The sequence below is a fragment of the Besnoitia besnoiti genome, chromosome I (genome assembly GCF_002563875.1).
Source record: "Besnoitia besnoiti strain Bb-Ger1 chromosome I, whole genome shotgun sequence".
Classification (NCBI taxonomy): domain Eukaryota; phylum Apicomplexa; class Conoidasida; order Eucoccidiorida; family Sarcocystidae; genus Besnoitia; species Besnoitia besnoiti.
In genome coordinates, this window is record NC_042356.1 from 2,049,322 (window position 1) to 2,073,180 (window position 23,859).

At 55.6% G+C, this 23,859-nt stretch overlaps 4 protein-coding genes across 4 annotated transcripts; 1 reads left to right on the forward strand and 3 right to left on the reverse strand.

Annotated features, from left to right (window-relative positions):
• Positions 1-4,574: 4,574 nt before the first annotated feature.
• On the forward strand, positions 4,575-7,655 carry BESB_003050 (orotidine-5-phosphate decarboxylase/orotate phosphoribosyltransferase; the record flags this gene model as incomplete). Its single annotated transcript, XM_029359060.1, has 6 exons — positions 4,575-4,856; positions 5,737-5,856; positions 6,177-6,393; positions 6,741-6,941; positions 7,147-7,208; positions 7,584-7,655. The coding sequence occupies 6 exons, from the start codon at positions 4,575-4,577 to the stop codon at positions 7,653-7,655; spliced, it is 954 nt and encodes a 317-aa protein (XP_029221973.1).
• A 1,536-nt stretch (positions 7,656-9,191) lies between these two features.
• Positions 9,192-10,301, reverse strand: BESB_003060 (uncharacterized protein; the record flags this gene model as incomplete). The annotated part of the gene is made up of 2 exons (XM_029359061.1): positions 9,192-9,343; positions 9,737-10,301. The coding sequence occupies 2 exons, from the start codon at positions 10,299-10,301 to the stop codon at positions 9,192-9,194; spliced, it is 717 nt and encodes a 238-aa protein (XP_029221974.1).
• A 2,385-nt stretch (positions 10,302-12,686) lies between these two features.
• BESB_003070 (protein kinase) lies at positions 12,687-15,479 on the reverse strand (the record flags this gene model as incomplete). Its single annotated transcript, XM_029359062.1, has 5 exons — positions 12,687-12,710; positions 13,090-13,253; positions 13,642-13,782; positions 14,290-14,409; positions 15,119-15,479. The coding sequence occupies 5 exons, from the start codon at positions 15,477-15,479 to the stop codon at positions 12,687-12,689; spliced, it is 810 nt and encodes a 269-aa protein (XP_029221975.1).
• Positions 15,480-18,412: 2,933 nt separating this feature from the next.
• Positions 18,413-23,686, reverse strand: BESB_003080 (uncharacterized protein; the record flags this gene model as incomplete). The annotated part of the gene is made up of 9 exons (XM_029359063.1): positions 18,413-18,900; positions 19,261-19,360; positions 19,513-19,605; positions 20,011-20,850; positions 20,961-21,521; positions 22,160-22,222; positions 22,648-22,795; positions 23,120-23,281; positions 23,460-23,686. 9 exons carry the CDS (start codon positions 23,684-23,686, stop codon positions 18,413-18,415), a joined length of 2,682 nt encoding a protein of 893 aa, XP_029221976.1.
• Positions 23,687-23,859: the final 173 nt, after the last annotated feature.

Consider the following 23,859-nt stretch of genomic DNA (forward strand, 5'->3'; position numbering starts at 1 on the left):
ACGACATTTTGCTGGTACCGGGGCCCGGTGGCAAGCCCCCTCTTCAGAACAAACCAAAAGTACGGCTCACACACGAGCTACTCGTCTCGATTGGAACAGCGTGGGAGGGAAGAAGACAGCCAATGAAGATAACATGTTCATATGCTCAAAGGAACTCAATACACGGGGGACGCAGCACCACACCGAGGCAGACGCACACCTGTTCTGTCCAATTGCGTGGCATCACGCATCGAATCAGGCTTAATCTACACAGCGTCGCCTCTTTCGTTCTGGCTAGTCAGACCCGCCTACAGCAGCCATTCCATCAACCACTGCCTGGAGTAAATCTTACTCGCTGCCTGGAGTTGCCGGAACGCAGGCGGTGCCATGCCTCCCTTTGTGTCTAGAAGAGTAAACCGACGCCCCGCCCAGCCCGCTGCCTAGCGACAGCCATAATTTGTTGGACCCGTGCCCGCCCCACAGCGTCGTTGTTGTCAGGGTAGCAAAGCCAAGTCACGCCATCACGAATAGATGGCGGTCTATCCAATAGCTCGTTCTGCCTTAGCGTCCTCTCCCTGGTGACCCGATCCCACCGATGGCACAAACAGCAAAAAGCCTCAAGAGCTACCCACAAAATACTGTAACATCGTTTTCCAGCTGTCAGTACACGGACCGGCACAGTTGCTTTGTCTCAGTTGTTTGCTTTCCTATCTGGATTCTTACTTTGTGACGTCACCCAGAACGGTCGGCCGGACCGAGGGATTATGAGCGACACAGTCAGTCGCGAAGATTCAGAAGAATCGACCGAGCCCTCGAAGGACGTCCAATCACATCATTTGGTTGGGCGCAAGAATTATTCATCTGTAATAAGGTCTCCTTCGGTCCTCAGTCTGCCGGCTCGCACCGCATCCCTGCGGCTTGCGGCCACTATCGGCGCAAACTGTCAGGAGGCCTTAAGAGAACTGGTACAACTTCATCCCGGTCGTCTCCTGGCTCTGTTCTTCGAGGCGTTTGCGCCACGCGCCACCCCTTTGCAAACCACGCTGTGCGGCACCGCCTCTGGAGAAACTAGAAGTAGCAAGGAGCCAGGGCCTAATAGCAGGCGAAATTGCCTCGAAGCGGTGCTGCATTTTCTTCTCCTCTTGTGCGGGGAAGAGGGCGTGCGGGAGTCCCTGGTAAACAGGGGACTCGTTCTTTTCGTAGGCAACCTTCTGACTGCCATGCTAGAGAAGAGATTCCCGCTCGACTGTGATTCAGAAGATGATTCGTGCTCAGTAGTCATCGACCAAAAAGCGAGTGGTCTGCATTCGACGTGGTGCTTACAACCAGGGTCACGCCGGGATCAGCTCATTGCTGGGAAAGGGCACATGCTGATTCAGAAGTTGGAAGACACACAAACATCGAAACAGCGAAAGGTAAATCAGAAGCGAGGGCTCACTGTATGCTCAATAGCGCAGGGGGTGTCATTTTATCACATACATTCACAATGCCAGCCTCGCCCTTAGGCGACCTCGTCCTGTTCATTTCTGTGCACTTCACTGAACGGCGGTCAGCAACAACTGCCGGCAGACCGAACTGTCAAGCTGACATTGCTATTAGGAAGTGCCTGTCTTTTGCGGCGTCTGTTAGGTAGAGAGCTTTATTTCAATCTGACGAAGGAAATATAGTTCTGTCAAACAGACTGCAAATCTTCTAATATGTCCATGCCTCCCCACACGCCCTTTGCCGAGAAGGTCTCCTTTTGCCGTGCATGAAGCATTTGGACCGATGCACACGTTCTGCAGCACACACCGAGCTCAGTTTTTTCAACAGATCCAGATGCTCGATTGTGCTTCTAGCAGTAGCTGCCGAACTGGCTGTCGTGGATGACGCAGTGATCAACGGTGCAGATTCGCTCGTCTCCCGAGCCGCGCTTGAGATGCGATGATAAAATCGATTTGTTTTGACCGACTCCTCTGCTCCGACTGTGTGCCTTTTGTGCTGCTTGCTCTCACTGTTCACGTACGTCAGGATTACTTCTCCGAAGCTCTATTCTGTTTCGAGGACTCGGGGAATCGCGATTCTGTGGTGCCGCTATATGACACTTGCAGGAGCCAAGTGTTAGCTCTTTTGAGCGCCTTGTGCTTGTCAGTGCAAGGAAAAAAAGACTGTGCGGCCGAGCTTCTTCCTGTAGTGGCCGCTGCATGCTTCTTGGAGACCGATCCTTCTAGCATTTCTCATGTAAGAGCTGAGCTAAATGTACCATTTTTCTGCATAACTGTAGTATTCCTCACCCTTGTCGTCACAGGCACCGGCGTCTGGACAACGGCGGGTGAACAACGTAACCCATCGTAGTCGCAGCAAATCCGTTCCCCACAAGGTCAGAAATATGACCCCAAGAGGGGTGAAAGCTGCAGCAGGTCCGCATGCACGACAAGCATGCTGCACACTGCCACCGTGCAGATGACCGTTGCTGCTGGAAATCAAGCGTGACAAAACCACTTTGCCGTCACTGGACGAACGTGCCGCCCAAGGCACAGTGTGCGCTTGGAGCTGTGTGCTCGACAGGAAAAATATAGTGTAACGCTGATTGCCATATATTCATACGCATATATATATATATATATATATATATATATATATATATATATATATATATATATATACATGCTTGTAGCAGCGAAGCTCCGCCTAGTCCAGGTTCCTTCCTTTTGAAGTGGGGGTCGGAAGCACAGATCTATGCATGCTAACCTCTAAAGTCGTTGACGAAGCCTGAAAATCATCGTGAGACATCGCAGGAATGGCGCTGCCCGCAGGCATTACAGGTGGTGACAAATGTTGCAGAGTACCCGAGAGCGAGGTTGTCCCTCCGGGCCAATGTGCTCGCGCATTTGCAAGCGATGAGCGGTCATTTGGCTCGGATAAGTAATCAAGATGAATCGGCTCCACGCAACGTGAAACTGCAAATCCAGCAGGTATTAAACTGCTGCCATAGGGCAACCAGGCAACTGTCCTGCATGCATAAATAAGGCAGAGCTCGCGACATGACTCGACAGTCGCAAGATGATGTGTGCAGCGCTGGCGATGCTGCCAGCAGATGGCGGTCCATAACCCTCTGCACCACAACTTTGACTACAGAGCAACACCACGGAGCGTGCAATTGAGAACTACGAGCCAGTGCCCAGGTTTCCCAGGCGGGGGGTGCGGAACATGAAACCTCACTTGTGCCGCGCAGAGTGTTCTGGTCAAGTGACTGCAATGGTCAGCATACCTGCATTTCACTTGCGGCGATGCACGGATTTGGGGGTTGCCGCTCCCTCGAATAGAGAAGGCGTGGCGCAGAAAAAGAAGTATCACGGCTCGCCCGCGCCAGGGAGTCAGAAAGTTATCGCCGAAACCGAACTGCGATGCTATGCCCCGATGATGCGCAAGAGACAATATTTAAGTGCATGATGGGGAGTCAGATGAATCTCTCACTTTTAAAAGCACACACAACGGCCGTTGGTGACACATTTCGGCGCTCAGCATTGTGGCGGTTCCTCCGCGCCCTCAAGGAGTCGCGTGGACCACGCGGTGAGCATAATGCAGTGCGTCATTGCTGGCATCCCAGGTACCGTATTTGTATCTTCGGTGTTCCACCTGCCTATGGCACCAGTGACAAGAGCGCTAAGGCCATACGGGCTGGCTTCAAAGGCAGTGTCCTACGCAGATACGCGTCCAAGTAGCGTCCGTTGCAGAGACTCTTTCAAACGATAGTGGAGATGTAGACATATGGAAAGCTACATGGATGCCTTGTAAAACAAAAGTGCGCTCTAAACCCACATAGTCACATCCTCCGGCTACGCCACGGAGAGCTCCTCACCACATCCGTAAACGATAACAGGCGAGTGATGGCAATTACGAGCACGATGTACTTGATGGGTGAGGGCGGAGTTTCCGCGATCTTCCTGCTAAATGCTATGGTGCCGACCCAACGACAGCGGACTGTGAGCGGTATGTAACCTTGCCGGGCAATGAACGCGACCGGTGACGAGGCGCCTTGCCAAGCTGCACGCCTTGCACCCCAGCTCCTCTTGCTGCATGCCTCAATGAAACACACGATGCGTTAAAGTGTTAAATTCGAGGACGCTAGTTTCCTCGCGGTTGTTTGCAGTAGCTTGTCTTGTGGGGCCCACTAGTGCATGCTCGGTATGGGTTCGAGGCGGGAAAAACCCCGTGGGCTGTCCCAGCGCTGTTGCAGTTCTGTCTCTAAACATGGAGACACGGCGAAAAGTCACAGCCTCGACGATGAGTTCGCCTCTACGCTCCTTCGCTTTTTTGACTGTTACAGCACCGAAACCTGTCCCAGGTTCTACCGACTGCGCTTGAGGGGACTCAGCGATGAGTTTGCTACTCATTTCCGTGGCACAACTTGCGCATCCGCGGGGTGAGCATTACAGCCTTTGCGGCGCTTTCTCTCGTTTTTGTCACGGTGTAGTGACTGGCGCAGCGAGACAGCTCGGCCGTCCAATCCAGTGTGCCTTTTCCACCATACTTGTACGATTTTTTCTTGTGGATCTGTTTTTTTTTTTACATTTGTTGACCCTGCCTTGACTCCGTATAACTGGTCATATAAAATGTCGGCAAACGGGGCAGAACCAACGTCGTCCGTGCAGGCTTCCCCAGCTGCTCGGAGAAACGATACGAATTTTTTTAAAAAGCTGAATGCGAGGATCGATGCAGTGGACTCGCTGCTCACTGTCGGCCTTGACCCACACTCCGCAGAGCTGCCAGCTCCCGCCTCAGCTGAGGGCGCCTTTGCATTTTGCGAACGAGTGATCAAGGCGACTCTACCGTATGCGTGCTGCTACAAACCAAACTGCGCATTCTTCGAGGCCTTCGGGTCAAAAGGGGTGCAGGTACGACGAGCTTTTCCGACGGAAACGAGGGCCTCTGTCTGAGAAGAAGATGTGCCTCGCACGAAGTTTCGGCAGGTCTTAAGCGCGCTGACGTGTGTGGGCTGACGGATGGGCGACGGCCACATTGGTACTACCGGGTTAAATACAGTTTTTCAACGTGAAACCATAATGGGTATCGGCCGACTTACCAGCCGTCCGCCGGATTTGAGTCTCCGTCGAATCTGTAGTCAACGCCCATACCTCTCGTGTCTGTTCCTCCGGACGCCTCCTTGTACCAAATTCTGTCGCCACCGAGTCGAGAATGATTATATAAGTTAACGACGTCCGTGGGGTTCCGACTTGTGGCGAGACAAGCGTGCTCAATAATCCACTACTCTAGCCGACGGCCCTCATACGCGCCTGCGCTTAAAAACGGCGGGGGCGAACATGTGGGGGTCTCTGTCAGTGCAACTGTGCGCGTAAGCCGGAATGCAAATAATATTGATCTGCTGCGTATACGTACTGGAAAACAACTTTCTGGTAGACTTTCGCGCCTGTAGATGAGTGTGGGCGGCCACACTCCTTCTGACTTCTGATATCCTTGCCTGGATATGTGACGGTCCAGCGTGACAGGGCAGCGTGAACTGCCCACGTACAACTTATCTTTTTGCGCTGCGTATCAATCCGGTTGAAGGAGCGGAACCACTGCGGCGACGACTGTGTGCCGTGTCAAAATAATCATCCGCGTTTTTTCGTGGAGAATCCATCTTGCGGGTAGCAACCGTTACCACGCGAGTCTGCGGCCGATCCGTAGGGAGTGACTCTACGTTTTTTGAAACGGAACCTAAGCGGGACTTACCTGGACGCTGTGGCGTTTCGTTTCCCTACGCATCGCCCGCAGGTGCTGGAGAGGGTATGCGCCTTGATTCCCGACGATATTCCTATCCTGCTGGATGCCAAGCGGGGAGACATCGGGACGACGGCTCAAGCCTACGCGGTCGCTGCTTTCGAGGGCCTTCAGGTACAGCTCGCTCTCGTCAGTGCACTATGAGACAGAATCACCTTGGTGCGGTTGTTCCTCCCATAGCGGCGATGCCGCCGCCTGAGTAGCCAATTCAGCCCTTGTCGAGAAGCCGTTGGTGTTCGTTGCCTCCTCGGGCCTCCGCTGCCTCCGTCATGCGGCAGTGCCGCAGCAACGGTTGATGTTGCCACTCGGCTGCTTTTCTTGTGCAAGGAAGGGGCATGCGTGTCCGAGGAACTGTCAGTCTGGAACGATCATGCATGAGTCTCTGCTTGCCATCAGCTTTACACGTCCCTGTCTACTGTATTCATCGCTCCCAGGCGGAGGGCGTGACTGTTAATGCCTATATGGGCAGGGATGCAGTCCGTCCGTTTTTGTCCTACCGCGACAGAGGAGTCTTCGTCTTGGCAAAAACGTCGAACCCGTCCTCCAACGAGCTGCAGACTCTGCTTGTCAGGGCAGGCCCGCAGTCCGCACCTGAAGAGCAGATCCCGCTCTACGTTCAAGTAGCCAGGCTGTGCAATGACATCGCCCGAGGTGAGCGGCGTTCACTTCCCCTCCATTTTGTCGCGCCGTTCTCTGCTCCACGCCTTGATGCTGCTGCTGAACGCGACTAGCGCATCCACACCCTTAGTCGACCAGAGCGAGACTCACGTTGTGCCGTCCTGGCGGCGGACTCAACGCGAAGTTTTCGAAATTACTAAGCGCGAGTTCGTGCGCTACGCCTGCGGATGCGTACAACTTTTCTGACACAGCCCCACACGTGGCTCAGCCGAGCCGGACTCGCAAGGCATACCTGCGTGGCATTCCTGGCGTCTGCGTATGTATTCGCCCATATTCCTTATGTGTCTGCTGTCCCTCCTTCTGTGTTTCCTCTTCAACAGAGAGCATCTCCGAAGGAGGTTCAGCGCTCCAGCCTGGGCAGAGTCTTCGCCAGAATGCATCCGGCGGCGGTGTGGGCCTTGTAGTCGGAGCGACAGACGTGAAAGCTCTGCAGGAAGTGAGGAGGGCATGCCCTGACCTCTACATTCTTGCGCCCGGCATTGGGGCTCAGGGAGGCGACCTTGAAGAGGCCATGGAAGCAGGTACGCAGATGGCAAGTTCCTCTGAGAAAAAAAGTAGCGAACGTGCAGCGACGAGAGTCTTAGGCAGCATTTTGGCACAGAATCGATGTCTGAAATCTGAAATGCACGTAGGAGACAGACAGGAGGCTCCCGGACATGAACTGACGGCCTGGAACCTCCATGCCTGCATGCATCGTTCGTACCAGACTTGCATTTGTGAGTGCAGGCCTTTGCAAGGACGGTAAAGGGATGCTCATTCCGATTTCCCGCGGCATTTCTCGCGCTCAGGTAAGGACGAGCGGTCGGGATTGAGAGCCACCAATCCAATTTCATTAAAACCAATCTGCGTGACCACGTTTTTGGAGCGGAACAACTGTGTATCGTTTGAGAGGCTGGAGTACCTCGTTGTTGTCACATTCAAATGCTGTCTTTTCAGAGTAGCTTTTCTCGTCTTTTCATCTCGGCAATGTGGAAACAAGGTTGCCAGGAGGTCCTGCAGCCAAGGCGAAGGGTAACATAGAGGATTCAGACGTGTGTATAGCACTGCTTGGGGTCACCAGAGACGTGGGCGTCTACACAGGGAGAACCATTTGATGATATCTTCCGCGAAGAGAGAGATTTAGTCTGCTCGTTTGTTCTCATATCTTGTCCTTGCTGCCACAGGATATGGCTGCCCAAGCAAACTTATACAGAGAACAAATCAACGCCGTGCGTAAACGCGTTGTACAGCGATGACAAGAGTCCTATAAGCAATGCGCTCGGAAACTCCAGCTTTTCAACTGCGGAAACGCTGGTGCATCCCTCTCACGCTCTGGATTCAGACATGAGGAATGAAGCACCACACTGATACGGCTGGAGCAACACGATAGCTTCGGTAGCTGCGCCCGTCCTCGCCACCACGCGACGTCGATTTTTTCGAGAGGCAGAGCCTTCTGAAATGAAATTCCGGGCATTTAAAGCGTTAGGCGTCCTTGACACGCTATGTGTTATGGAAAAACCTGAAGCTCGTTGCATTGGGTTGTCGTTTAAAGTGTTTCTTGTACTGATGAGCGTATCGCTTCCGTGCCCATAAGTATATATATATAAATATTTCAGCGCCTCTGCTGATCGAATGGGGACGGTATGTGACGCGCTCGCAGGGCAGCAGGCATTTCCGCCAGCTATTACCGGCGCCTACGCGGTGATCGACTCCGTGGGAGGACAGAATGGCGGGCCTTGTATTGGCAGATGGGCGCAGATTTGAAGCACATTGGGTAACCGTAGAGTACGGGGACGAAGATGAAACGGAATAGCAGCCAGCAGGCCTGTTGGAGCAAAGTACGTAGTGTCGTTTACGGGGCCATGCGAACCCTGATGTATGGAATTGTGGGACAGTCTTCAGTTGCTGTCATACAATGACGGTAGCTCTTTTTGTCAGTTTGTTAGTGCTATGGAAGCGTTCGGGAGCTTCTCGGGGGGATCTGCAGTGTAAGATTCGTCTATATGCCTGGAGTCATTTTCGAGTCCACGTTCTGTGACTGGGGCGGGAACATTGACCCTAGAGCTACGTTTTTTAGCGATTCTGATGTATTGAACAGAATTCACGTGAATTCGTTTGTGTGAAGTCTCGCCGCTGAGAGGAGTGCTTTCAGAAGCAAGAGATTCTTGATGGCATCCTCTTTTTTGTGATAATGGCGAGACGTGCACCATCGTCTGCCACACAGAATGGGTAAGAAAGCACCAGAATGACACCCGATTGTGAGGGTGCACTTCTTGCAAACAGTATCCCTCAACTCGACAGTCTTTCGTGACTGCTATGAAACTTTCACCGCCATCTCATGCAGATACTTTACAGGCAGACGTGTTTCCGTCGACCTACATGACGAGTGCTACATGATGTTAGCGAAGACCCTGGTATGCGCCCTAGCTCTCACATGTGACGTGATCCGAGCGTCACAGGCGTGTGAGAGTAGCACGCATGGAGAAAACCTGAAAATGCTGTTGCGGGGCTGCGAGCCGGACGCACGTTCAAGGTTTCGTGCTTCGCTCGTGGCAGGGTGGTCACATGAAGGTCAGAGACCTCTCGCAGGAAAGACAAGCAAAACGCGAGGACCGGTACACCACGTCGCCGTCTCAAAACGCATCTCAAAAGAGGCCTCTTCGCCTCCGCATATTCACGCGTCCCCTATTCGACGCGCTCGCAGCCTCCCGGTCTGTACATGGGAAAGATGCGTGAGACACGTTCATCGTGGACATATCAGAAGACGCATCGCGTGACCCAGCTGACCAAAATTATATTTTCGTCGTAAAGGGTGGCGTGCCTTGTCTACCACCCTTCTCGTAGAAAGTTCCGTAGGCGGAATCTGAGCCCCTTCTTCGTAGCTTCTCCACTTGCGTCTGATCCTCCATTTCGAACATCTTCGCCAGCTCCCAGGTATGGTGACCTGAACGACAAGCAAGTAACGACGTTTTGCACGCTTCTCAGGCAAATGACATCCCACGATAACAGCGTCGATACTGCTCAGGAGGGACTGGACGCCCTTAATAATCTATTCAGCGACCGGTGGCATATAAGGCACGCCAACCTCGGACGGCTTCTCTCGCGCCCTGCATGAATATGTGTATGTATGTATACGCATATCAGCATGCTCCGTGGACAAGTGAGTGATTGAACACAGGCAAATTTAACATTGAAATGCATGCGATACGTGGATCGTTGACAAGGGGATGAGTGAACAGCACAATGAGGTATGACAGGCAGCATACTACCCAAAAGTTCCGAGCCAGCAAGCACATGCGTGTCGCCGGCATAAAAAGTTCCTCCCGTTGCTACTTACTTGAGATGAAGCACACACCTATGGAGAGCATATCTGCAACCATGTCTCCGAGCATCCACGCATTATATTCCCAGATCTGCTCGGATGTGTATTTGCCGCCCTTCTGCCACTTGCCTTCGCGTCTCGATCCCACAAGAATAAAGAGAAGTTCGTAGCACCACTCAAATACACAAATCATACAGAGCGCAACCATTATTGACGAAGACTGCTTGAGCAGACGGGCGTGTTTTCTGCTCATGCCCCATGCTCCCGCGCCGATGGCGAGTGCGAGGACCAGAAAATTAACTAGCGTCAAAGCTAGTAGCCAGCTCGTCGACTGCTGGCCCCGGAAGGTGAGAGTAGCGGAGCACACCGCAATGACAATGGTCGACACTTGAAGAACGACATTGAAAACCCACATGAACAGTACGCGCATCCGCAATCTCTCGATCTGTTTCTGCGCCACGTTCTCGCCCTTGTACGGCCGACGCGCGTCTTCTATTTCCTCTCGGGTGGCCATCCAACTTTCTCGTTCCGATAATCCAGTTGGCTCTGGACGGGCCTCCTCATCCATGATGAACGACATTTTCCCTCAAAAAGCCGGTTCCAGAGTCCTGGAACTCCCACGTGAAGAGACCAGCAGCGCCGCGGAGTGTTGCATATCCTCACGCCACGGTTTCCGCGTTCCGACTTCGCGCTCACACAGCAAGAACGCACTCGATATCCGAAGGCAAGGCCTCCGTCCCTTCTCTCCATCCAACATGCGTGCGCGTTAGCCCATCTGTTCCCCCCTACGCTAAAAGCAGGTGGATAGGGTGTTTGATTCCGGCACTAACCAGCCCTGAGTTCGGATCGCTTGACCGCACCGCAGCGACTCAACGAGAGCCTGCAGCTGCTGCACGCCCCAGCCTCATGTACTGCAGACGCCTAATGCACGCGGCCTACGCTGCAGTCTGGCCTCCAAAGTAGAATGGAGACCATCTTCAGTTGGGAATTTCCCCAAACGAATACTGCAGAATACATTTGTCTAGAGCGAGCGGCGTCGCTAGTCGGGTGAGCCGCCTTGGGAGGGCCGGGTAGCCAGAGGATAAATGAACCGGAATGCCACCGAAGTGGATGTATACACGTGAAAACAAAAGCTCGGAAGCAGAAGACAAACAAACGAAGCCCATATAAAGGAGCCGGAAGACGTTCAAATAGAAAAGCTGGCGGGCGGCGAGAGAACCACGGAGGCACGTGCAGTCTACCGCCGGATACCAGCGTTCCGCTGGTGACCAGCGAGACACCGGCAAATGAGTCGCCTATTTTTTTATTAAGCACCGAACAGCACTCACTTCTGGTTCGGAGTTTGGTCACATGAGAAGAACGAAAGATAAAACATATGAGCATCCGAGAAGGAAGTACTTTGTTTAAAGGGCTCGGTAGGATCGGGGCGCCGGCCGCTTGTCATTACCATTCGTCGCATGCAATCCGTCAACTCACGCTGGCGGTCTAAACACTCTCTACCAGACTAGCACTTGAAGGGGCTCTTGAGAGCCGTGGAAAAGACGCGCAAGGATGCGCCAGTCCGCGGACGAATGGGCAAATAACTCAGCGATCTGTCACCTGTCTTCTTCCGAGCAACAAAATACGCCTTGCCTTTCCACTGTAGCGTCGGCTGACGCCTACAGGTAGCTAGCTATGTTCGTCAGGAGGCCTCATACACTGAAGACAGACATAGCTTCTACATGCCCTTTATTACTTGCGCTCGAGGGACGTCAACAAATTGTTGCTCTAGACGTATGCCACACTGCGGACACAGAGATATGAGTTGCTAGGTGTGTGCTCGCCAATTAAAACTGTTTTCGCGGCGACAGGAGTCTTTTGCCTCAGGATCGGCCTGCGTAACTTGAGCTCTCCCAGATCTTTGGCAGACCAGGCCACATGCTGCAGGCATCGCCGCAGGGCAGCGCTCAATTTGTTTCCACAGAGAAACGTCCTTTTCCTTTAGTGGCCGTGCTGAAGAGATTGCAGGATTGCGTTTCAAAGTGAAACGATCCTACGATCCACCGCTGATCCTTTCCAGCTAATCTTATGGTATAAAATAACTGCCAGCGGGCCTCCGCACAGTAACAACAACGTAGACCACTCCAGTGCCGCTGCCTTCACAATTATCTGATTCTTTAGCTTCCGGATCCGGCCTCTGACGTAAAACCAGAATGCCGGCTAGTGTTGCGCAGAAGCCCGGGTGACTTCATTGCTATCGGTGTATTCCGGAGTAGGAAAGTCGCTCACACAGCCTTCAAAACCGTGACGCGCACGTCTCGTTGAAAATGACGTCCGGCTCGAAGGCAGTAAAGATGTCAGTTTGTATGTGAGCACTTAGTGGGAAATAAGGCTGTCTCTTTGGGGGAATTTGGCTATGGTGATTGCCCGCTTTTCTGCGCGGACTCAGGTCGTCAGGCGGCTACCATTTGGCCCCCATCCGAGTCCACCATGCGACGGTTGTTTCTCCAAACATTCCAGACACCCTCGGTGCTCCGAAAAAAATTACGCATCCTTTCGACCCGCCCTCTCGTGTCTACATGCACGCAACGAACGCACGCACCAAGCCACATTTACGACACGCGCATGACCGCTCCGCACAAATCGGTTTTCTACTCTTGCCTGTCCATTATCTTCCTCTATGCGGGCCTTTCGCTGGGCATGTTGGCCTATCAGTCGCCTATTCGATCTGGTTTCCTCTCGTTTGTCTCCGTAGCATATTCGCGCCTTTCCTCTGCGTTAGCCTCGTTCTCTCAGACTCCCCCTACACGGCGCCCGCTCTTCTCGTGCCAGTGGTTCACCGTTTTGAACTAGAAGCGCGCGCGGCATTTCTGCTCACTTGGAGCAACCGGCCCGTCATCGGCGGCTGGGCTCCGACGCAAGACGATCATCGTCGCTGGACGCACTGGAAGCACAAAAAGACGCTTTCACACGCATGAGACTCTCCTCAGTGCACGCGGTACATGACTACCTGTAAGGGTGGGGACAGCAAGCGGTATAAATCGTCGCTCGAGGGCAGCTTCTTGGCCTCAGCACTGGCTGGGTTCTACAGCGGCGAAGGCGGCCCTTTGAGAGAGTTCGAGGCGAGCAGACTAAAGAACAGGAAGGCTTTGTGCTACGTGATTGACGCTCACCCTGCGCGACGACTTGGAGCAACGCGCTCTCCAGCCCACTGCCACACATGCAGAGCGTGCAAGGGGGAGGAAAGGAAGCGGGAGACCGCCTTGTTGCTCCACGCGCTACATGGATATATACGCCTCGTATTTCCACCGCACTTGCGAAGAACGAATGACGCGTGGAAGCCAGTCCTCATCGGCTCAAGGCTATGAACACGCCGCGCAGACACCTACTTCTTTGAAGTCCGCCAGGTCGATGACGCCGTCGTGATTGACGTCCATTTCCTGGAAGAGGCGCTTGGCGTCCAGGGCCGTCACGCAGGTGAACTTGTGGTCAAGCATCATCTCCGCCACCCGCGATTCCGGGATGTGCTTCTTCGTCGGCGACGTCTCGTCGACTACTGAAAAAAATAACACACGCCGCGCATGCGCATGTGTGTCAGCCGGTAGGGCGAGGAGACCACATGCCCATGCACGCGCGGATACACCAACGCGAGCCTGATGACTAGAGTATGACTGATGCATGGGCCAAGGGGATCGGCTTCGCGGAGCCGATCCGCGCATATGCCTGTGCGTGTGCGTATGTGGTCTAGAATAAAGTTGAAGACTGTAAAGCACCGCGCAACTCCCCTCCGTGTGTTATACAAAAGATGTCGAAAGACGAGCGGGAAGTCAAAATGAGTCTCTCGCGCATGCGTAGGAACCCGGAAACCGACGCGCCTCGGCAGAGGGCAGTGCGGCTGGAGAGGGCGCCAGCCTGCAGCCCCGAAGTGAGGCGCGCCTTACCGGCATATTTGTCGAATTCAAGCTGAATATCGACTTGGTCAAAGCCTTCAAAGGACTCGAGGAACATCTGCTTGTCGACGTTGTAGAGAGCCTCAATGAATTCACCAAAGTCAATCAAATTGTTCCCGTCTGTGTCGTAGCCTGCGCGACCACAAACAGCCCACACCGAAGCCAGAGACAAACTGAATGCAGGTCCTGCAGACAAGCATCCACGGCTCTCACGCAGGCCATCATTCGGGGAACAGCCGATACGTCTCCAGTACCCACACTCTTCACGCGTCAGCGACCCAACTCTAAGCCCTATCGACACACAGAAGCACACGCGCACGCGACTCTCCATTTGCACGAATATGTAAATCCCTAAGCCTGCATATGTATGTACCTATCAGGTTATTGAGCACAGAGAAACGCAAACGCGAATGCGGAGTGCGCACACGCAGCACAGAAGATCGTGAAAGAGCAAAACTCTTTGCCCTAGCGTAGATACGCTGCGTAGTTTCCCTCGTCTTGGCGACAGCCCGCCATCTTCATCACGGCGGAGAGCGCCCGCCTCGGTGCAGCACGGCTCTCCCACACAAAAGAGCTTCTTTTCCTTTTCACGCGAGGCGGCCGCGGGCATCTGAGAGGCCTTCCGCGTCTGATGCCTACGCTTCAGTTTGTGTGCCTTGGCAAGAGTGAACTCGGGGGTCTTCTGAAGATCCGCGCGGGAGATGTATCCATCCATATCGCGATCCAGCGAGTCAAACACCTGACGCCACGTGCGCAGTGCTGCGCGAAAACACAAACATAGCCTGGGCTCGCATGCGCCGGAGTCTCAAAAGCATGCGCCCACGGGGCAGCCCCACGGAGACACGCACAGTCTAGCAGAGATTTCGTCACTTCAAGGTAGTTATGGTTTTGGGCTCGTGAGTGTCTCTCAATAACTAGCTGAGTGCTTGTACGATAATGATATCAATGCAGTACCAATTAAGGATATGTCTGCCTTCCGACGCGGCGCGCGTCGGAAGGCAAACATATCGGCTGCGCTACACCCATGCACGTACAGGCGCATGTGCCCCCGTGCGTACGTAAGTACATATGTATACATTGTGTGTTGTACTGTATAGACGTATATGGATATATACATATAAATACATATATATATATATATATATATACATACATGTAAGCACAGGGAGGCGCGAAAACGCGGAAAAAGAAGTGGGTGCGTTACGCGTCAAACCCAGCGAACTCGTCTCTGGTGCCGCCCAGCGCTCTTGCGAGAGAGCCGCCAAGACTGGAGACCCTCGTGGTGTACCCTGACGACCAAATCATGTCTGTCACACGGGCTTGCGCACACAAGCCGATACATGCTGCCGAGCACACGCGGACACAGGCGATGTCTATAAATATATATGCCTCTATGTACGTGTGCATTTATATTTATGCGCGTGCGTATGTGCATCCACTGCAGAGAGACTCTTGTGCGCGTACGTACCCTTATCGTCGTACGGCTTGAGGTTCAGAAACGATTCGCGCCACTTTTCAACCTCCTCGTCGTTGTACTGCTTTTCCCGCGCTTTAGCCCAGTAGTAGGCGCCTCCAGCCACGTGGCGGTGCTGAGCGAAAATCGAAAGAGGCTGACTCGAAGATAGCCCGAGTGTTTTCTTGACGCCCGCGGAGCTGAAAGCGCGCTGTGCGCGCGCGCCCGCCGAAGCGCCCACGAACGCGGAGGAAGCACGAGGCAGCAGCAAGGGGCGGAGACGCAGTGACGATGAAACGTGGCGCTGGGCGAGCCCGCAGGACGCCGCCGCAGCTCCCTGAAGAGCGCGGGGAAGAAAGCAAAAAGACGACAACATCGCGAACACTGAGAGCGAGATCGAAGCGCAACACAGCAGGAGAGCCTCTGTCGAAGGTGCTGCGGCGAGGACCTCTTCGCCAGCTGGGAGGCCACAGTGAAGGCAAACGCGAAAGGATGCGAGACCTGGGAACAGACAGGGTACCGCAGACGCGCGAGGTGAACCGATCAGCGAAGACAAGGACAGCGGCGAACAGCAATAGCTGCTGGGAAACGCGCAGAAGAGTCGACGTCAAAAAGCAGATGAGGCACAACAGAAGACAGAAGAGCGCGGAGGCACGCTGGGAAGAGGCCAAAGGTCAACTTGAAGCGGTTAAAAGAGGGAACGAGGTCTTGCAAATAAACACGAAGCACCCGATACGCACCGATAAGCAGCAAGCGTCACCACGGAGACAAGAAAGGCATGCCAATTCGGCAAAAAAATCCCCATGAGAGGGCGGCCTGCACCAGGGATCGTATGAAGCAGGTTTACGCTTCAGCGGTGACCGTGGTTATCGGATCCTCAGGCAAAGGTGTGATACGAAAAAAAAGGAACCTGGCAACGGCAGTCTGTCGCCCGCCCTCCGCACCCGGGGAAAGGCAAGATGAACGAGCAAACACGGGCGGAGCCGCAGTCGGCTGTGATCCTCTTGTCTTCTTACTTTTCCGAAAGAGAGGCTGAAAAAGACACTATGCGCGCGCAAGGACTCTGAAAAAACGCAGACTGAAAACTGCAGTTTCCCACCAGTGTGCAGTGCATGAGTTTCCCAGAAAACACCGAACCGCTGCGACAGCAGCCCGCAAACCGCCAAGACTGCAAACGATGCTCATCTACAGTGGAGACATACGCGAACGGAGTCGTGGCGGACATTTTTTTTAGTGTCGCGTGAAGACCAGATGCAGCGTCCTCGAAACAGCAAGACCATGGGAGAAGAAAAGCCGAAACGCTAACCGTGACAATCTTTGACAGAGGCCGGTATTCGCAATTGCCACAAGCTTCCCTCGAGAGTCATCGGCGGCGAGAAACGGTCATACGCGGAAAGCGAGCCGAGTGCGGACACAGCCGAGCCTGCCACCAACAGTTGCACCGAGCCGCAGCACTAAAAATCATATGAAATACTATCTCATTCGTCTCTCCTGAAGAGGCCGAACAAGAATTCCACTTGTACCAAAAGTCGCGCGGCGGCGGCGGCGCGCGAGCGAGCCGCCAGTCTCGCCAAATTTAGAGCTAGACGACGCGTCAAGGCTGTCGAATAGAGAAGCCACCGCATCAGAAAACCTCAGAGCGGCAAACGCAGACCAGGTTTCCGTAAGCATTCGGCAGAAGCGTGAGTCGTTCAGGGTATACGTTCACAGGCAGCGAGCAGGTGATGCCGTGGAGCTTCATCTCGAGACTTAGAGGTGCACGAGGGAGTGACTGGACGTCGATATTGAAGCGAGATTTCGCGGAAGAGTTGAGCGAATACCGCTGCTTCTGCTGTTGCTTCTATGGCCTTCATTCAAGCCGCAAGGAAGGCATGAGCTCGTCGTGCGTGCCATGGCCACGAGTAAGTTACAGAGGCGGGGCTCCTTTTCACTTTGACACAGTTAGAACAAGGCTGAACGATGTCTGTCATCGCTTGCGCACACGCTTGTGGCGTTCGAGAGACTCTCGTGGGGACGGGCACATGCATGCGGAGACAGGCGTGCGGCGCTGGGGTGATACCACTCGCTAAAGAGAACAGTGCAACAAGTCCCTTCGGCCGTCCCTCTGGTGAGTACAGACATTTAACACGAGTCATTCATACACGAAAAGAGGAACGAAACTGCTCAGAAGAAAGCTGCTCCACAAGCTACATAGTTACATATATATATATATCCATATTCACATGTTCATTACTGGCGTGTGGCTGAAGCACATAGCGTCGCCTCTTTCAGGCCGATGCATGAGCGATCCAGGTGGTGTGCGGCCCCTGTTTCTGTTGAGAGCCGGTGACTCTGGTGTCTGATCCACTGCGGTGTGGGAACCCTTCAAAGACATATTATACGAATATATGTGTACACATCTATATTTATGAACAAGTCATATGTTTGAATATTTTACACATATACATGTATATATATAAAGACTAGCGTGGAAGAGAGGCATTCAGCGGCCGAGTGACACCGCGGCAGCCACTTGAATAGCGTCGTGTCTCTTCGGAGTTGTGCAAGGCAGCGAGTGGAGTGTTTTTCCTTCGTGTGTAGTATCTAGCCTGAGTCGCCCACACAGAAACGCGCCGTGCCGACACGCGGCCTGTGCCCTGCTGCGTCACCTAGCCGCGTCACCTAAAGGCGATTGCTTGTCAGCCGCGGGACGGGGCCGCCCTTTGCCTCTTTCTATATCCATGAAGGCCACGTCGTTCGATGCGGTTGCCTAGACTTCTTCCTACACCACGAACACGAGCTCTTTCGTTGAGCGCACAAGATGCACTGCAGGACACATCAATGCGCCGGCGCATGCCTCGACATGCACGTATATTATATATATATTGATGTATTCAATACTGAACTACCGTAGTTACGCACACACAACGTCACGCATGTCATCGCGGCCTTCGTCGTCTTCAAATGCATTCCTTCAGCCGCACGCCAGCCTCGCCGTGCCCCTCCGCCTCCTGCAGATATGTAAAACCAAACTCGAGGACTTTTTTCTCCTTCTCAGTTCCTCCCTTTACGCCGATTCATTTCCGCACCCGACTTTGGCGGCCTCAGCAGAGTCACGGAAGCGTCAGGATCACCCTGGCGCTCGGGCGCGGACGCAGAGACCAGGAGGCAACACTTGCTGCGGTGTCGCTTCCTCCACGGTCTTCTTGCTCCGCTGCCGCCTGTCGCGCCGCCTCTTTGCTCTATTTCGCTCTCTTTTTCGCGCCGCTTTTGCGGGCGCCTTCTCGTCGGAGTCCCTTCTCCGCACTCCCTTCTGCGCCATCCCGCACTTCATGCCCCCGCCTGCGCTCCTGCCCTTTCCTCCTCTGCACTGCCCGCGAGACTCCGCGTGCGGCGCGGCTCCTCCCCCGCGGCGGCGACCCTCCCGTCTTCTTCGCGCTTCTTCCCGTTCTCCCCTCTATCGAACGCTGCACACGCTGCGCCACTTTCCTCAGCCATGGCTGACTCAGGGGAAGCCTCCGACGCTGCGTGCGAGGAGCTCGCTGCCACCCCTCGGTCTGCCTCGCCGGCCGCGCCGCTTGCGCTGTCGCGCGACTGACTTGAGCGCGCAGAAGAGGCAAGCGCGCCAGAGGAAGAAGACGCCGACGACAGCGCAGCCGGCTTCGGAGCCCCGCCCGCACCCGCTGGTGCCGCGAACTGCTTCATGCCCTCCACGAGACGCGCCGCGAAGTCGTCATCGAGGTGGCAAGCGCGACAGACGGAGAGCAGCAGCGACTGCACCTGCTCGGGGGCGATGCCGTAGAGGACCATGAACGAACCTGCAGGCAGGATGCGAGCCAACACAGGACCAAATAAACACCACAAGCGCCGCGGACGACTCCCAGACAAAAGTCAGGGACACGGAGAAGAGGACGGAACACGCGCACGACGACGAGCAAGAGGAACAGGAGACGAAAGACTGGGAGGCAGATATGAAGAAGGGGCCTAAACGCGGATTCGCCGGAAAACAGACGACCACGATGTAAGATAAAGGCGGGAACGCGTGGGAATCCTTACACGCGAGAATGCCATCTGTGCGCCAAGCAGCCAACAATACGCAGACGCGAACAAACAAGAAAAAAAAAAACAAGGGACAAAGCATCCGTGGTACAGAAGAACCGACTTCAGCACGCGCCTACCGAATGAGGTAAGGCAACCACAGCAAGGGTTGCGCTCGCGGAACTTCTGTTCCTCCTGCTGGAGGACCTCGTCTCCCATCGTCCTCCATTTTTCCATCAGCTGCAGGAAACAGAACATTCAGGTTCAAGAGGGGGGCTGCCGATAACATGGAGCTAAGCATCCCTATGCGCTAGACAATTCTGCAATGCGTCTCTTTCATGCTCGCTAGCGCGAAATGACCGTGGCATGCTGGAGCTACTTCATGCTTTTACCTTTTGGCGCTGAAGCTCCTCGCTTATCGTCAACGTGAGAGCCTCCTCCCAGAACGTCACGCGATTCCAGTAGCGATGATGATAAATGCACCTCTGCAGAGGGTTCACGCGGAAGTTGGGAAACAAAAAACACCGAAAAAGAAGAAATTAACACTGTTCGCAGACACGCGGCGGCACGTGGACTTACACCGACCCATGACAGCAATAGAGAAGGCAGCCGAGCCGCACGTCCAGCGTGTCGGCTCTAAACATAACCTCCGGGGCGCTTTGCGCGAGGTTCACACGATAGGGGCGCAGGACACTCACCGCCTCTATGAACGAATGCAGATACGACCTGACTGTGGGCTGCCTGACAGACACGCGTCTCCATACACGTGTCTCTCCGGAGAAGGCAAAGCGCTTCGCATCTAATCCGCACGCGCCGCGCCTCCCGCTTTTTGCGTGCCCACTACCCCCCCCCCCCCGAGGCACCTGTGAAAAGCTGATTCTGCGTCTTACATGCAGCGACCAGCGGACTGTTTCGCGGTCGGCACTGCCGGCCCCTTCGTCCGCCACACGCTGGGCGTCTCCCTGGGCCTTGCCGCGCTTCTTCCTTTCTTCCTCAACCGCGCGCGCGAACTCCGGCCACGCGAAAGTCTGCATCTGCGGGTCAGCGCTTTTCAGCCCCGAGGCGGCGATCTGCATGGAGAGGAGGAGAAGCATGCGTCCAGTCCAGACGTCGAGTTGCTCATCGGCGTAGTCGAGAAGCCACTCGCTGATTTGTCCGAGAATCCTCAGACATACCACGTGGCGCAGATACACCTGCTTATGGCCCTTGACCATGCATGCGCGACGGCGTCTCTCCAGCGACTTCAGGAACGCGAAACGCTTCGCAGACGACGCGAAATCGACCTTCAGCTGCGGAAGCACTGCCGACAGCTGCGCACAGACCTCTGCGGAGTACGGACACTGCGCGGGATCCACCACCACAGCGGAAGGCGGCAACGCCTCGCTCCCGTCTCTGCTGGGCTCGCCGGCCGCTTGACTCGCTTCGCGCCCACGGTCTCTCCGCTCACTCTCCTCGAGCTCCGCCGCACTCCACAGCAAGTCGAGAACGGTGTCGCAGTCTCTCTCCGCCTTCCCCAGCGCCTCCTCCTCCCCCTCTCGGCTCTCGCCTGCGCCCACGGGCGACGCCGACCGCGCGTCTCGCACTTTGCTCCGGCCGTCGCCGGCGGCTGTCTCGTGGCGCGGCGCAGCCTCGTCGGTTGCGATCGCCAGGACAGAGCCCGACGAGAGGGGCGGCCGCCCGCAGCCGGGAGGCGTCTCGGCAGCGTCTTCGGCGCCGGCGCTCGCCCCTGCCTTCCCGCCCCCCCCACGAGCGACGCTGCGGACTGCATGACGCGCGTGAATGGAGACTTCTGCAGCAGCGAGCGCGCGACGCTCGAGGCTGCGGCGGCGGCGGAGGTCACCCCGAGCGACGAGGAGGAAAACGACGTGGAGGCGAAGGGCGAAGCGGCTGCGGAGGAGGCGGAAAGGGGAGCTGAGACCAGAAGGGCGTCGCCAAAAGTGGTCTCGAGCTCCACCCAGGACTGCGCCTTGACAGGGCCCGCGGCTTGGCTCTTCCTCGGCAGGTAGTGCTTGCCGAGGAACTCCTGCAGATCTGCTTTCGGCTCGACGAGGTCTACCGTTTTGATAGTTTGCTCCAGGTCGTACTGGAGGTTGCGCAGGTACGCGGCCTGGTAGACCATGGCCTTGCGGAGCGCGTCGCGGAAGCACAGCATGCGCTTCTCGTCCATGTCCTGCAGACTCTGGAGAATGATCGACATCTTCCTCTCGCTCGACTGCGCGGCCGCGTTCAAACGCGCCACACTCTCCCGGTGCTCATCCTCCGCAGCCTTCGCCTCCACGCACCGCCGAATCGCCGACAACGCGAGCTCCGTCCGCACACTCGGCGCCTCGCTCTCCGCCGCCTGCGCCTTCAGCGCCGCAGCCGCCGCCTCCTTGCTGCAGCGCAGATACCGGTCCATCGCCTGTGGAGAGGAACGCGACCCACCGACACGCCACAGAAAAGTGAAGAAGCAAATACAGACACCAAGCAGTGGCACACAACCCTAAACCCTGAACCCGGCCCCGGCGCGCACCCAGCAGGGGGACCTGCAGGCCTTTCTCAAGCGAAATGCAGCAGCGGAAGCAAGGCTGTGCGAGACCGGAGGGCGAAGCGCGGCAAGAAACCAGAGACACGCGCAAACACACCAAGGTGCATCAGAGAAAGAAGTGGGGCAGGGGGGGGACGAAGCGAGAATGACCCGCGCCAGATGTCCTAAAGACGATGGAGACGGAATCCCTCACGCATGGAGCGACGCGCACAGCAGCGACTGACCGCCCGCGAGGAAGAGAAAGCGAATGCGTGATCGCCACAAATCCGGTTTCCGCGACACGCAGAGCCTTACAAAATAGAAGCAGGCACGCAGCCCACAGGCATGCGCGAACGAGAATGTGTTGACGCATCCACACACACGGACGCGCCTGCCTACAGATGTGCATCACGCATTGTAACACGGCGAGACAAGACCCCGGCGCTTTGACGCAGACAATTTGCACTTCACGGCATGCCTACGAAGCGTAGAGATATGCTCCCACGTGAAACGGACGATTCCTCTTCTCTCACCTTTTGGTGATCCACAGTCGCAAGCGTCAACTCCTTTTGCGACTCAGCGCCGTCTGCCTTGATCTGAAACAGCAGGAAAGGCACCACGCAGCGGGTCTCGAGGGCAAGGCGAAGCCAGCGAGCCCTGCCGGCGCTCGACATGCGGGCGCACCGCCACACGCGAGCCTCTCCTCTGTCGCAGCTCCCGTCGAGGGGCGGGAGAGCAACGAGCCATGTCTCAGTGCCAAGAATCGTGACTGTTTCCGCGTGCTTCTGCGGAAAGGTCTAATCCAGAGAACGAACGATGAAGTGCGGGCCTCTGCGCGCTATGATCTTTACGTAGTAACTACACCCTGCTTTTCACGGAGGAGTCGTCGCTTCTTTGGACCATTATACATATATATATATATATATGTATATCGTTCGTAAGTTGTTTCGTCCTCTGTGTTGCCTGGACGCGGCGCGTCGAGCCGCAGAGACCTTGGCTGAACTGCAGCGCGAGGCGATACCTGCTGAAGAACCAAGTAGTGATTGTGAATTGTGTTGGTCAGCGTGCCCTCCACGACGTCCCTCCGCAGCGCCTCGGCGAACTCCCGGCAGTGATCGGCCTGGTGTGCGCACTCCAGCCGCAGCGCGTTCACGGCGCCCATGATCGTTCTGCGATAGGGCGGAAGCGAAAACAGGAAAGACCACACAGTGAGAGGGAGATCGCATACGCAGGCGGCCGTCGAGGCGCAGGGCGCCACTCCGAACGCACAACGACAAGAGAACCCAACACAGCGCGAAGAAAAAGAACGCGTGTTTGAGACCGCCCGCACGTGCCCTCATGGGGCAGAACGCAGATACAGAAGCACACATATTCGCTTCTCTGTACATCTGACATGTGTATTGTAGGGACGAAGCAGCGGCCGGCCCCAGTGCCTCGTGTATCGATGATCCGTAGCTGCGAGCCCAGCGGCTGAGTTTCCGGAGACTTCGCACTTGCTCTCGAGGTTCGTCGCCACGAAGGTCTGCACGAGGTTCTCCATTTTGCTCGCTTGCTCGACGGCCGCGTTCGCCCAAAGCAGCAGCGCCGCCCGCAGGCGCTCCAGCAGCATGCGCCCACTGTCCACGCGGCTGACTGCCAAGCACCAGTCCGAATTCCTGAACAGTCAAAAAAGAAAACACCGATCGTTGGAGCGCTAGGCGCAAGCAGGGGACGAGCCACGAGCACCGCAGTGAGAGTCAGCCCACCCCTTTGGAGTATAGAGGGAGCTCCATCTGGCGCAGTTCGTTTCGCTGGGCTAAGGACCCATTGATTCAGGCGTTTTCAGAAGCGTACAAGTCATCTTTGAAGCTCAGCTGCGTCAGCGATGTCCCTGGCGACGCGGTTCCGGCAGGTAGTTTTTGTCGCTCTTCAGCCCCGGCCGGCGCCTTGCTCGCGCCCGCCGGGTCCTCCGCCGTCCTCGTTTTCTCCCCGGACGAAGCGGCGCCAAAAGGGTTTCCCTGAACCTCTTTGCTGGTCTGACGCGCGGTGATAGCCCCGCAGGGCACTCCATCGACCTCCATTGCGCGCACGTCGAGCGACAACTCGCCGCGGAGAACCGGGACGGAAGAATATTCGCAGGCTGCCAACAGGAAAAACGGAAAATGGGCGGCACTAAATGCGCTTCAGACCTGGTGAAGAGAGCGATAGAGGGCGCAAGCGGGGAATAGACACTTCCGGCGAGGCAAGTGATGGC